At 52.9% G+C, this 14,457-nt stretch overlaps 1 protein-coding gene across 4 annotated transcripts; it reads right to left on the bottom strand.

Annotated features, from left to right (window-relative positions):
* Nucleotides 1-786: 786 nt before the first annotated feature.
* Nucleotides 787-13,505, bottom strand: C5AR2 (complement C5a receptor 2). Of its 4 annotated transcripts, XM_054710631.1 has the most exons (4): nucleotides 10,285-10,350; nucleotides 10,027-10,145; nucleotides 9,588-9,783; nucleotides 787-1,930 (listed from the first exon to the last, which is right to left on the bottom strand). In XM_054710631.1, the coding sequence occupies exon 4, from the start codon at nucleotides 1,920-1,922 to the stop codon at nucleotides 906-908; it is 1,017 nt and encodes a 338-aa protein (XP_054566606.1). In that variant the 5' UTR covers nucleotides 1,923-1,930; nucleotides 9,588-9,783; nucleotides 10,027-10,145; nucleotides 10,285-10,350; the 3' UTR covers nucleotides 787-905. The 4 variants fall into 4 exon arrangements, with proteins under 4 accessions (XP_054566606.1, XP_054566609.1, XP_054566608.1 ...); XM_054710634.1 differs by lacking the exons at nucleotides 9,588-9,783; nucleotides 10,027-10,145; nucleotides 10,285-10,350 and adding an exon at nucleotides 13,439-13,505; XM_054710633.1 differs by lacking the exons at nucleotides 9,588-9,783; nucleotides 10,027-10,145; nucleotides 10,285-10,350 and adding an exon at nucleotides 7,619-7,649.
* Between the last annotated feature and the right edge of the window lie 952 nt (nucleotides 13,506-14,457).

Genomic DNA, 14,457 nt, shown 5'->3' with positions numbered 1-14,457 from the left:
TCTCGCTCACTCTGCTCTCCCACACTGGCCTCCTTGCTGTTCTTGGGGTGTGCCAAGCACACTCGGCCTCAGGGCCTTTGCACTTGCTGTTCCCTCTGCTTGAAATGCTTTTCTCCAGGTTTAAGCATGCCTCTTCCCTCCCTTCTTCAGATCTTGGTTCAAATACCACCTTACCCAAAGGACACATTGCATATTTCTTCATTTCTTTGCTTATTGCCGGTATTACTGCACAAGAAAGTCAGCTCTGTTTGGGCCACTGCTACATCCCAGGGCCTGTACTAGGGCATTGCACGTAGTGGGGGGAATAAGAAATGTTTGTTGAGCCCTGGCCGGTTTGGCTCAGTGGATAGAGCATTGGCCTGCGGACTGAAGGGTCCTGGGTTCAATTCCGGTCAAGGGCACATGCCCGGGTTGCAAGCTTGATCCCTAGTGGGGGTCGGTGGAGGCAGCTGATCAATGGTTCTCTCTCATCATTGATGTTTCTATCTCTCGATCCCTCTCCCTTCCTCTCTGAAATCAATAAAAAAATTTATTTTAAAAAAATATATTTTATTGATTTTTTACAATAATCATATTGATTTTTTACAATAAGCGAGTTAGAAACATTGATGAGAGAGAAACATTGACCAGCTGCCTCCTGCACGCCCCCTACTGGGGTTTTGCCTGCAACCAAGGTACATGCCCTTGACTGGAATCGAACCTGGGACCCTTGAGTCCATAGGCCGATGCTCTATTCACTGAGCCAAACCAGTTAGGGCAAGATATATCTTTTTTTTTTTTAAAGAAACATTTGTTGAGTGAATAAAGGGATAAATGATGATAGCATTGAACCCCTGAATCTCCCTATGCCTGAAGCCAGTTTCGTGAAATGGGATCGGAGGATGCACATGGGTTTCCCCTCCAGCCTATACCGCCATCTCCGAGACCAGGTCATGGCTGGTGGATTTCTTGCTGACGGCACTTTCATCCTTGCTCTGGGGCCCCTGCAGGGCCCAGCGACACGTGTCCGGCAGTGACCGGCGGAGTTGGGCCCGCCCGAAATACAAGAAGAGCACGGGATTGAGGCAGCTGTGAGCCAGGGCGAGGCCCACGACCAGGGGCTCCGCCCGCAGGGCCCGGGCCAGCAGCCTGGAGTGCGGGGCAGCCACGGCCAGCACCAGCCCCAGAACGTGGTAGGGGGTCCAGCAGACAAAAAAGCCCACCACCACGGCCGTGCCCAGCGGCCAGCGGCGTGGGGCCGCGCGGCACAGGATGGCACCGTGGCAGCTGGCCACGACCACCAGCGGCCCCAGGAAGCCAAACATAAACCGGGTGGCGGCCACCGTGTTCTCAGCCGCCGCCGAGCCGCCGTAGTCCACCACGCACTCCAGCCGGGCCGGGTAGTGCTCCCGGTGCAGGCGGTGGTAGATGGCCGAGGGCAGGGTCAGCAGCAAGGCCAGGGTCCAGGCTGCCCCGCAGGCCACCTGCACCCTGCACGCCCGCCGATCCGGCGCCCAGCAGGCCGGCCTGAGGGCCAGGAGGCAGAGGTCCGCGCTGAGAGCAGCCAGGAGCAGCACGCTGGTGAACATGGACAGCAGGATGACCGAGGGCAGGGCCCGACAGCCCACGGCCCCATAGGGCCACTCGCCGCCCCGCGCGATGGGCACCGACAGGATCGGGAGGGACAAGCAGCAGAGCAGGTCGGCCACGGCCAGATGGAGGAACCAGGTGGCCCCGGCCCTGCGCTGGGCCTCTTTCCGGCTCACCCAGGCCACCATGGCGTTGCCCGGCACCCCGACCAGGAAGACCACCGCGTACAGCAGGAGCGGGGCCACGCGGAGGGGCCCGATGGCCACGCAGGTGCCGTCGGCGCAGTCCACGGGGAAGTCCGGGACCTCCTCGTCGTAGTGGCCGTACTCGTCGCTGAGAGAAGCGTTCTCCATCCAGACACCTGGGCGGGAGACAAAAGCCACGAAACCTCAGTCACGGACACTCTCCCGCCCTGGGAATCCTCGGGTGTGGGAAGCCGGCCCATCAGGATCTTAGGAACTAGGATATGAGCCCTCGCTGGTGTGGCTCAGCGGACAGAGCACTGGCCTGTGGACCGAAGGGTCCCAGGTTCGATTCCGGTCAAGGGCACGTACCTGGGTTGAAGGCTCCAATCGATGTGTTTCTCTCACATCAATGTTTTCTCTCTGTCTTTCCCTCTCTCTTCCACTCTCTCTAAAAGTCAGTGGAAAAATATTCCCCAGATAAGGATTTTTAATAAAAGAAAAGAAACTAGGATACGACAATGCTGGGAAGCCGGTGTGTCTGAATACGGGTGGACTAGCTCGTTAGCATTTGGAATTCTAGAATATGCCAACCTAGAACCCCAGCCCGTCAGAATCCTGGAATTGTAGAATGCAAGGTCAGAGCACTGGCCGCTGAGCATTCTGGAATTCTAAAACAAGACAGTGAAGAGATCAACCGAAGGACTTGTATGCATGCATATAAGCATAATCAATGGACGCAAAACTCTGGGGGGTGAGGGCATGTATGGGTGTGGGGTGGGGGGGGACAATGGTAAGATATGTACACATATAATACCTTAATAAAAAATTTTTAAAAAGACAGTGTTAGACTCCCTGCTTAGGAGCATCTCAGAACTCGGGAATATTACAATGCTAGAACGATCGTGATTAAAAAAAAATCTTGGAATTCTGCCCTAGCCGGGTTAGCTCAGTGGATAGAGCATCAGGCCTGGGGACTGAAGGGTCCTGGTTCGATTCTGATCCAGGGCACATGCCTGGGTTGCAGGCTCGTTCCCTAGTAAGGGATGTGCAGGAGGCAGCCGATCAATGATTCCCTCTCATCATTGATGTTTCTATCTCTTTCTCTCCCTGCCTCTCTGAAACCAGTAAAAATATATTTAAAAAAAAAAAAAAAAAAGGTCTTGGAATTCTGAAATACGACACTACTGGAACCCTAGCCAGTTGTCACTCGGGACTGTGGAGCGGCGCTGTCCTGTGGAACTCTCGATGTTGGCGGATGTCCCGTGTCTGTGCTGTCCAGTGTGGTCGCCGCCAGCACAGGGGGCCACTGAGCACTGGAGATGGGGCCCTGACCAACGTGGCTCAGTTGGCTGAGCATCGTCCTGAGCACCGAAAGGTCGCCAGTTCAATTCCCATTCAGGGCACAGGCCTGGGTTGTGGGCTCAATCCCAGTCGGGAGCCTGCAGGGGCAGCCGATCGATATTTCTTCTCTCTCTCCCTCTCCCTCTCTTTTCCGCTCTCAAATCAATAAAAACATATTTAAAAAGAAATAGGGCCGTGGTGACTGAGAAAGTAAAATTTCACTTCATTTAAATTCATGTAAATGGCTACACCTGGCTAGTAGCTACCTTATTGGACAATTAAGTTCTAGCGCATTAACATGTTACAACACTCGCCTATCAGCAACATGGAATTCTGGGATTTAAAATACTGGGATCTGCCGAAACTAGTTTGGCTCAATGGATAGAGCGTCGGTCTGCGGACTGAAAGGTCCCAGGTTCGATTCCGGTCAAGGGCATGTACATTGGCTGTGGGCACATCCCTGGTAGGGGGTGTGCAGGAGGCAGCTGGTCGATGATTCTCTCTCATCGATGTTTCTAGCTCTCTATCCCTCTCCCTTCCTCTCTGTAAAAAATCAATAAAATATATTTAAAAAAATAAAAATAAAATAAAATAAAATAAAATAAAATACTGGGATCTGAGAGGGAACCAATTGAGAGGGAAAGGTTAATATGTATTCAGAGCGAAAGTATTCGACTTGGTTCCTCTTCATCTGTATTTTCAAATCTTGTGCAATGGAAATGTACCTCTGGAGCAATTTCCCCATCTGCTTGTTTGTTTTTGTTCATCTTCACCTGAGGATATTATTTCCATTGATTTTTAAAAAGTGTGGAAGAGAGCCGAAACCGGTTTGGCTCAGTGGATAGAGCGTCGGCCTGCGGACTGAAGGGTCCCGGGTTCGATTCCGGTCGGGGGGCATGTGCCTTGGTTGCGGGCACGTCCCCAGTGGGGGTTGTGCAAGAGGCAGCTGATCGATGTCTCTCTATCATCGATGTTTCTAACTCTCTATCCCTCTCTCTTCCTCTCTGTAAAAAAATCAATAAAATATGAAAGAAAAAAAAAGAAAGAAAAAATTTGAGAGCTGTCTTTCTTTAAAAAAAAAGAAAAGAAAAGAAAGTGTGGAAGAGAGAGAGAGAGAGAGAGAGAGAAACATCGATCAATTGCCTTCCACACATGCCCCGACCAGGGATCGAACGCAAAACCTAGGTATGTGCCCTGACTGGGAATCAAACCTGCAACCTTTGGGTGTACGGGAGGAAGCTCCAACCAACTGAGCCACCCAGCCAGCGCCGCCACCCCCCGCCCCCACCCCCGGCCCTTTTTTATTTTTATTTTTTTAACATAAATGAGATCCTAGTAAAATATGCAGACAGCAAAGGCACACCTCACACAGGTTTCCCAACCTGAGCACACCTGGGTAACCGGCAGCCATGTCGAGAAACGGATATTTCTAGAATCCCACCAGAGCAGTGTTAAAAAGTAATGATAGTGTTAGGTAAGCAGGGAAACAATGTTGAATTCTCTACAACTCATTCATTCATTCATTCATTCATTCAATCAATACAACTCCTGGGTACCTTCTCCATTGCCATCACTGGACGCACAGCAAGGGACAGACAGACAAAAACCCCTTTTCCCTTGGGTCTGCCACTCTAGTGGGAGGAGTCAGACAGGGGGAAAAAAAATAAGCAAAATACTAAGTATTTCCGAAGGTGACAAACGCTATGGCGAGAGAGAGAGAAAAAAATCACACAGGGAATTTTTAATTCCCTATGTTGGGATGTTGAATGAGTGGTCAGGGAGAGCTTCTCTGAGAAGGTGACGTCTGAGCGAAGCCATAAAGGAGGTGAGAGAGGGCGCTGTGTGGGGGTTTAGGGGAGACTTCGAGGCAGAGGAAACAGCTAGTGCGGCGGCCCTGAGATAGGAACGTGATGGCCACGTTCAAGGAACATCAGGGTGGCCCGCGTGGTAGATGAGGAGATTAAGGGGAAGTCAGAACAGAGAGATATCAGGGGTCACGCGGGGCGTTTCGGACCTTATCTTTTATTCCAGGTGAGATGGGCGGGTACTGAGCAGAGAAGCGACATGATCTATCACAGCAATAATAATTATTGTTGTTGGTATGATTATTAATATGATTCTCAGAAGCCGTTATCTACTGCGCACTTTGTGTTATGTGCTGGGCATTGCTCCAAGCACCGTTACACATCCTATTGTTTAATCCTTATAACAACCCTCCGGTTTTTATTTATTTATTTTTTTCAGTATATTGTATTGATTTTTTACAGAGAGGAAGAGAGAGGGATAGAGAGTTAGAAACATCGATGAGAGAGAAACACCGATCAGCTGCCTCCTGCACATCCCCTACTGGGAATGTGCCTGCAACCAAGGTACATGCCCTTGACCGGAATCGAACCCGGGACCTTTGAGTCTGCAGGCCGATGCTCTATCCACTGAGCCAAACCGGTTTCGGCACAACCCTCCGGTTTTAATGCCACCGTTATACCCATTCTGCAGATGAGGAAACCGAGGCATAGAGAAGTTAAGTCACTTACCTAAGATCGCTCAGCTAAGCAAGAAACAGAGTTGAGTTTCAAACTGTGTTAGCCCCACAATGGTACTCCGGGCCCTTGCATATTATCATCCCAAAACCTTAGATTCGGGAGAGCTAGAAGGCAGGACAGCCAGTGGCCAGGCTCTGTGACTCGGTTTCAGTTTGTCTGAGAAGTGAGAGGCACCCAGGTGAACCTGCCTCACCGGTTTGGGGAGGCCTTGGGGAGTTTCTGTGTGGGAAGCACGTGGCACAGAGCAAGAGCTGGGGGAGCTGGGGGAGCCGTCAGGGGGGCCTGACTCTGAGGCTCTCTGCTGACGCGGGGTTGGCCAGCTGGTGCTGCCCAGAGCTCCTGCCAGGGCTGACAAAACAGGAAAGGCGGAGGGGAAGTTGGGGCGCGCCCCCTGGTCCCCTCCCTCTTGCAAAAGTGAAGGAGAAGCTAAGCAGCCGCTGAGAGGCCAAGCCCTCTGAAGTGCGTGTGTGTTTGAAGTAGGGCACTCTATTCCCATGTTGTTTTCAACACCAGAGTGACCCTGTGTGAGCTTTACAAACTCCAGGCCTCGGAGCCCTGGCCGGGTCAGGTGGTCAGAGCGTCATCGCGATACACCAAGGTTGCGGGTTCGATCCCCAGTCCAGTCAGGGCACAGATAAGAAACAACCAATGAATGCACAAATAGGTGGAACAGCCCTGGCTGGTGTGGCTCAGTGGATAGAGCGTCGGCCTGCGGATTGAAAGGTCCCGGGTTCGATTCCAGTCAAGGGCACATGCCCGGGTTGCAGATCCCCAGTGGGGGGCGTGCAGGAGGCAGCCAATCAGTGATTCTCTATCATCATTGATGTTTTTCTCTCTCCCTCTCCCTTCCTCTCTGAAATCAATAAAAATATATATATTTTTTTTAAATAAGTGGAACAACAAACCAATGTTTCTCTCTCTCTCTCTCTCTCTCTCTCTCTCTCTCTCTCTCTCTCTCTATTTATGTTCATCCTCACCTGAGGATATTTTTCCCATTGATTTTTGGAGAGAGTGGAAGGGAGGCAAGGTGGGGGAGAGAGAGAGAGAGAGAGACATCGATATGAGAGAGCACATGCCCAGACTGGGGCCAGGGATACAACCCACAACCCAGATACATGCTTGTGACCTGGCATTGAAACCAAGACCCTTCAATGCAAGGGCTGGCGTTCTAACCATTTAGCAACACTGGCCAGGACCCTTCCTCTCTTTAAAAATCAATCAATCAATTAATTAATTAAAAAGTAAAGCCCTAGCCCATTTGGCTCAGTGGATAGAGCGTCGGCTTGTGGACTGAAGGGTCCCGGGTACGATTCCCATCAAGGGCACATGCCCAGGTTGTGGGTTCGATCCCCAATAGGGGGCATGCAGGAGGCAGCCAATCAATGACCCTCTCTTATCATTGATGCTTCCATCTCTCTTTCCCTCTCCCTTCCTCTCTGAAATCAATAAAAAAATATATATATCTTTAAAAGTTCTTTAAAAAAAAAACATTTTTAAACTCTCCCTGGCTGGATGGCTTAGTTGGTTGGAGCAGCATCCGGTGCCCCAAAAGGTTGTAACCTCGATTCCCGGTGAGGGCACATCCTTAGGTTTGGGGTTCGATCCCTCTTCTGGGCGTATACGGGAGGCAACTGATCAATGTTTCTCTCTCACATGGATGTTTCTCTCTTTCCCTGCCCTTCTCTCTCTCTAAAAATCAATAGAAACATATCCTTGGGTGAGGATTTTTTTTTTTTAATTAAAAACTTAAACTCTCACGAGCTGTGTGGCCTTGGGCACGTCACTTAACCTCTCTGTGCCTCAACTGCCTCACCTAGCAGGTGTTGTGGGAATTCACCAAGTTAATGGGTGTGGAGAGCTGAGCGCAGCACCTGGTCCTCGGTGGCCTTCGACGTGTGCGCGTGGCAGGCACCGCTATCTGCCATCTAGGCCCACCCTCTCCCCGTCCCTGAGACCCCCCCTATCCTCCCCCGCTCTTACCGATTAAAATCCGGAAAGTTCTCTTCGTGTAAGCAACTCAGTCAGTCTGTGTATGTTATTTCCCTTTTAATATATTAAACAGAAATGGGAACATTCGACACCCACTGTGTCATCGCTTAATCTTGTCCACTTCATGTGCCTTTGGTCTGTTTCCCTATCTGCACACACATACCCTCCTGCCTCTATAATGGCTTCAGAGTCAGCCCACTGTCTGGGCGTGCCATGCTTCCTAGCCAGCCTCGTACTAAAGGACATTTAATGATAATCCATGAGCAGCATTATTATCTTATATAATACAGTCTATTTGTATGTCTCTATCTACACATAAAACATAGTTACCATAATCCTAATATATAAAAAGCCAGGGGCCTTCACGATCGAAACAACCGACGGATGACCGAACAGCAGGCTGCGTGGAGTGACAAGTCCAGCAGAGGGGTTAGTGAGGGACAACCAAACGACTGAACAGCAGGCTGCGTGGGGTGACCAGGCTGACAGAGGGGGGCAGTTGAGGGTGACCAGGCCAGCAGGAGTGGCAGTGAGGGGTGACCAGGCTGGCGGGGGGGGGGGTGCAGTGGGGGGCAACCAGGCGGGCAGCAGGGGGCAGTTAAGGGTGACCAGGCCACCAGGGAGGGCAGTTAGGGGCAACCAGGCCAGCAGGCAGGTGAGTGGTCAGGAGCCAGTGGTCCAGGATGGTGAGAGGGATGTCCGATTGCCAGTTTAGGGATCAGGCCTAAACAGGCAGTCAGACATCCCCCGAGGGGTCCCAGATTGGAGAGGATGCAGGCTGGGCTGAGGGAACCCCCCCACCCGTGCACGAATTTCGTGCACTGGGCCTCTAGTAATTTTATAATAATTCAAATAATAGATGAGGTGTAACCCTCTGAAATAAGTTATTATTATCTCCATTTCCCAGAATATCAGGGTTATTATCATCATCCCCATTTCCCAGAGTGTCCGCTCGTCCCTGCCGTGTCCTGCATCCCGAACGGCATCGGGCACACAGCGTGTGCTTATTAATATTTAACGGATGCAATAATAAAGAGGGCCCGGCCGGCGTGGCTCAGTGTTTGAGTATCAACCTGTGAACCAGGAGGTCACAGTTGGATTCCCGGTCAGGAATAGACTCCCAGGTCGATGCCCGGTTTGCAGGCCCGACCCCCCAGTGTGGGGCATGTAGAAGGCAGCGGATCAATGATTCTCTCTCGTCACTGATGTTTCTACCTCCCTCTTCCCCTCCCTTCCTCTTTGAACTCAATAAAAATATTTTTTTAAGCCCTAGCTGGTGTGGCTCAGTGGATAGAGCATCATCAGCCTGCGGACTGAAGGGTCCCAGGTTCGATTCCAGTCCAGGGCACGAGCCCAAGTTGCGAGCTCCATCCCTAATAGGGGGCGTAGAGGAAGCAGCCCATCCATGATTCTCCCTCATCATTGATGTTTCTGTCTCTCCCTCTCCCTTCCTCTCTGAAATAAATAAGAATATATTTTTAAAATATATTTTTTAAGAAAAATAATGATAATAATAATAAAGAGGGAAACTGAGGCACAGAGAAGCGACAGGGTCACCCGTGTGCGCGCGCGCGCGCGTCATCCTGTCTGTCTGGAACCGCTGCTGGGGGGAACCGTGGGGCACAATGCAGACTGAACGGACGGAACCAAAAGACACGCAGGGCATGTTCGCAGCAGCCCGAGAGGGAAAACGTGCAAATACCCCGCCACCCCCCCCCCCCCCACCCCCGGGAGGGTGGAGAAACACACCACGCGCCGGGCAGGCCGCGGAAGGCCCTAGGAGCAGAGCATGAACTGGGTGGGTTCCATGTGCGGAGAGAGAGCCGGGCACCCAGGAGAATCTACTGGACGACCCCATCACAGAAAGTTAAGCCCAGGCCAGAGGATCCCATGGGGGGTGGGGAGTGACAGGGGTGGGGCCCCCGGGGACGCTGGGACTGAGCCCCTGGGTGCCAGTTACCTGAGAGCTCGGCTCCGGGAGACACTCCGCGCTGCCGCCGGTGCGCGCCTCTCCGTGTGCGGAGGTTACGCGGCAGAAGGAATCCCAAGGGCCTGGCCTAAGAAGTGGAATCGCCGGGTGCAAGGGCTCGTTCCTGGGCCACGTGACCATCTGGTGGATTTCCGGGAAGGTGCAGGTTCGAGAGCTTCCCGGACACCTGAGGGTGGTGATATATTTGGATCTTGAGGGCAGCCTCCCCGCCGTCGGGCTGCCCTGCGCAGTCCAAGAGCCTGGGGTTCTGATGTGGATTCCAAAGTGATGGTGATTAAGAGCCCATTCCTCACATTCCGGGTCTGGTGCCCAGATTCTGAAAAGAAGGAGACTCCTGGGCCAGGATTATGAACCCTCCCTCCGCCCCCACCTCATCACCCTCCTCCATCCCTCTCCCCTCCATCCTTACCGTCTCTTGCAAGAGGGCCCCCGACTTGGCCAAATGCCACCTGGGAGCAGGATCCAGGCCCTCAGCCGGGACCCTGGCTGTCTGGGGTCTCTCCCGAGCGTCTGGCACCTCGTGGGTCCCTGGAAGTTGGTCCTGTTTGTCCGGCTGCTGGGCACTGCCACCTCGTGGCCCCCCGCACATCGCCCTCCCCGGGGGAAGCAGGAGTGGCCTTTCCCTCCTCCCGAGGTGTGTTTGTCCTGTATTCTTCCCATGACTCACATCCCAAATTACTGGGCAGCAGATGAGGTCAGGATGGTGTGGTGGGTGGAGAGCTGGCCGGGTCCCCACCCAAAGTCTCAGTGTCACCAGCTTCCTGGAATCCAGACCTGCGGCGTGTAGTGTGACCTTGGAGGTGCGGGGGAGGGGTCTTGCTGTCCCCACAGGGCCCTGGGAGGCCTTCCTCCCCGAGCACCCACAGCCCGCCACCCCCTCCCAGCCTCCAAGGGTGTGCCCAGCCCTCCGGTCTGCCCGGCAGAGCCCTGAGAACTGCCCAGTATTGCTTCTGCCTCTCGTGTCCCGAGGGAGACAGCTCAGGCCTGAGTCCTCCACAAAAAGACCACAGCGATGACCACAGAGCCTGGGGCCCCAGCGGCAGACAGAACACAGACAAGTCCGACCGAGGCAGGACAGCGAGAAGCTGGGAAAACTCCTGGGCACGTAGAATAGGGAAACCAGACAGGACAGCTACACGAGGCCAAACCATTGGAACAAAGTGCGGCCAGCTGGAGACTTCGCTCCCCTCACCAAGGACACTTGAGAGCAAACGGTCTATATCTCTCCTCCCCAACCAGAGAACACAGAGCTTAGTCCCCCGGGTCGGGGAGAGAGAGGACAGAGGCCCAGGTAATGCCACCGGTGCCGGCCGAACCCCAGGACAGATGAAGTCAGGGGAGCTCATAAAAACCCCACCAGAGCCAGACAGACCCAAGATAAAACTAAAACGGCAAAGCCGACCAAAGAGTAATCCCAAACTCCACTCCACGCTCATTTGGATGCCTCAGCATATTAAACACACCTGGAGCCCAGCCGGCGTGGCTCAGTGGTTGAGCGTCGACCTATGAACCTGGAGGTCATGGTTCAATTTCCGGGCGGGGCACAGGCCAGGCTTGCTGGCTCGATCCCCAGTGGGGGGCGTGCAGGAGGCAGCTGATGGATGATTCTCTCTCATCATTGTTGTTTCTATCTCTCCCTCTCTCTTCCTCTCTGAAATCAATAAAAATATATATTTTAAAAAAAAAACAACCTGGAAAACTGGTGAATATTCTGCCAAAACCCTCCCCTAAGATTCTTGCCTGCAGAAGGGAGATAAAACCCTCTAGATAAAGGATGCCAGCAGTGGCTCGCTCTAGAGCACGCCCATGCCCCTTCTCGGGCATGAACTTTTACTTCCTCCTAAGAACTCTGCAGGTCCCCACGAGATTGCAACCAGGGGAGCCGTGGGTAGCGGCAGCTCACCCCCTATCCTGTCTCCAAGGCCCCCTTGTCTCTGACTCCCCAGTGAGCCACAGCAGCCCGGCTAGAACCTCCTGTAGCTCCTTCTACCCGAGGCCCTTCCTGTGTCGCTGTCCCAGCTTTAATGAACGCACTCTCACAACCACCTGGACTCCTGCTGTGAAATCTTTCCCGCTCGAAGTCAGGAACCCACACACCACCGGCCAGCCCGAGGCAGACCTGCCCAGGGCCTGGTCCCCGTCCAGTGACCCTCTCTCCTCTGTGGGCCTCAGTTGTCCAACTTTGAAATGGGAAGATGTTGACCATAGTGGCTCTCCCGTTCCCTCCCAGCACAGCACGGAGGCTGAGAACACGGACTCCAGAGCCAGAACGATGAGAGTCTGATTCCAGGTCCACCGGGGATGACCGGGGGGCCTCAGCCCCCTGAACCTCCACTTCCTCACCTGTAACGTGTACATTTTGATCCGAGCATTAAATGAGGGGAAAATGTGCCCTGGCCCGTATGGCTCAGTTGGGTGGAGCGTTGTCCGGTACACCGGAAGGTCTCAGGTTTGATTCCCGGTCAGGGCCATGGCCAGGCTGCAGGCAACCGATCGATGTTTCTCTCTCACATTGATGTTTCTCTCTCTCTCTCCCCCTCTCCCTTCCTCTCTGTCTAAAATCAATTTTTAAAAGTGATCAGAAGGGTCATGTTGTAAATATAAAACCAATTTTAAAAAAAATGGGTGAAGAGATTTAAAACACACCATGGTGCCTGGTTCACAGAATACGCCACATACGTGTTTGTTAACATAACCACAGGGAGAATATAAATTCTTAAAATTTACATTTGAAGAAGGCAGGTTTAGCAAGAGGAAAGGGCTCTCGCTCCAGCTTTGGAACTGTTTGTTCCGCAGCTTATTTATTTATTTGAGAGAGAGAGAGAGAGAGGAAGTGGGAAAGAGAGGGAAACATCCATCAGTTGCCTCCCAGAGATCGAGCCAACAGCCTAGCTATGTGCCCTGACTAGGAGTCGAACCCGTGACCTTTTGGTGCACAAGATGATGCTCCTGAGCCACCCGGCCAGGGCTGCTCAGCGTTGTTTTGTGTGTGTGTGTGTGTGTGTGTGTGTGTGTGTGTGTCTCTCCTTGTGTGGTGTGTCGCTGTAAGAAGCATCCAAACCTGTAGAGCATTTGTATGAGTTTGAGCCAAAATGATGACCATGGCCTTGAAGCAAAATCTCAACAAACTGAAAGAATGCTCCGGAGCGTGCGTGGCAGCTTTGCAGCTTGTGTTTGTACCTTACAGTCCACGGAGGAGGCGTAAGGAGGGTTACATGAAACCCACTGGTGGTAGGTGGAGTGGGCGGGAGCAAAGAAGGGAAAGCTCTGGGATTGGCTAAAAAGTAAAACGGGGAGACTCGTGCTTCTTAGCGTCGGGGGGCCCCGGGGCGTTGACCATCGGCATCTACAGCTCACGGAGGTGGTATTCAGGGCACAGGTTACCGAGGGGTTCTCGGGCCTCTGCCCTGGTGGGTGGGTGCGCCCTGAGGGGTTTGGAAAAGGAGATCTCTCTGACATTTCAAAGGCCTGTTATCTTAGCCCGCGTCGGTGTGGCTCCGTGGATAGAGCATCAGCCTGTGGACCAAAGGGTCCAGGGTTCGACTCCAGTCACGGGCACATACCTCGGTTGCAGGCTCCTCCCGGGACCCTGGTCTGGGTGCGTGCAGGAGGCAACCAATCGATGTGTTTCTCTCACATCGATGTGATGTTTCTCCCCGTCTTTCCCTCTCTCTTCCACGCTCCCGAAAAATCAATGGAAAACATCCTCGGGTGAGGATTAACACACACACACACACACACACACACACACACACACACACAGGTATGTTCTCTTAGATGCAAAAAGACAACAGACGGGCTCACTTAAGGTAAAGACCGACCTTTGTCAAGAAGCCCATGGGCCCTGGACGTGACCAGCAGCCGGGACTCGGACTCGCTCTTAGTTAGGAACAGTCACGTGGTTCAGACCATCCCAGGTGGTTACCTTCCGCCTCCGAGCGTCTAGGCCGCCACGCAGGCCTGCCCTGAGCTTGTTGGGTTTATGTGGCGCCTTTTCCGTCCACATGCGTCAGACGTGGAGGGCGTATGTTGGTATATTTATTTCATGGCTGTTTAGAGAACAAGATCCTGTTGTTAGAGGAAGTTGTTTTCGACACAAGAGACTGGAAGTTGCCATGTGACCTGGGGCGTCTCCAGGCCTCTCTTGGGGTTGGGGTGACCCTGCCTTGGCTGCGCCGGCCCCAGACCCCCATCCTCCATGAAGACAGACGCTCCCTCTGCCCCCTCCCCCCACGTTCTGAAGGCCTCTTCTGGGGGAACCCTCTCTGGTCAGAAATAGATTCTCAAAGGAAAGAGCTGAGGGTGGGGACTTGATCCGCTCAGACTTGGTTAGATCTGATAAGTTTACAAGACCGTTTCTCAGATCACGGGATCTTAATCAACGCCTCAGCCACTGAGTCTCGGGGCATCCGTTTCTCAGATGCTGGGATCCCTGAAGCTGGGCCTTACCCGGTGTCTGGGGCGTGCTGTGGGCCGAGGACAGGGTCTCTACACATGAACACGGGGGAAACGTGGGCTGAGAGAACACCCAGGCCGTCACGAAATTGACCCCCAGGAAACGGACACGTCTGACAGTCAAAACAGGCTGAATTCCCACAACAAATCTGTAGAACAGAAAGCAGGCTGATGGTGGCCCGGGACTGACGACTTGATAGGTATTGGGGGGGCGGGGGGGGTGCCTTCGGGGGGGGGATATGATCTGGAACTAGAGAGTGGTGACAGCTGCACGACATTGTGAATGCACTACCCACCACTAGTGGCGAATTTTATGTCGTGCATGTTTTACAAATATTTATTTGTTTTTGTGACTCCTCACCTGAGAATTTTTTTTTTCCATTGA

Source organism: Eptesicus fuscus, chromosome 21 (genome assembly GCF_027574615.1).
Source record: "Eptesicus fuscus isolate TK198812 chromosome 21, DD_ASM_mEF_20220401, whole genome shotgun sequence".
In the NCBI taxonomy this organism is placed as follows: Eukaryota; Metazoa; Chordata; class Mammalia; order Chiroptera; family Vespertilionidae; genus Eptesicus; species Eptesicus fuscus.
The sequence above is the reverse complement of the archived record's forward strand: the minus strand, read 5'-3'. Positions and strand labels throughout refer to the sequence as shown.

Excerpts from the sequence above, each read along its gene's own strand:
- C5AR2 (XM_054710634.1), bottom strand. The coding sequence starts at position 1,922 with ATGGAGAACGCTTCTCTCAGCGACGAGTACGGCCACTACGACGAGGAG.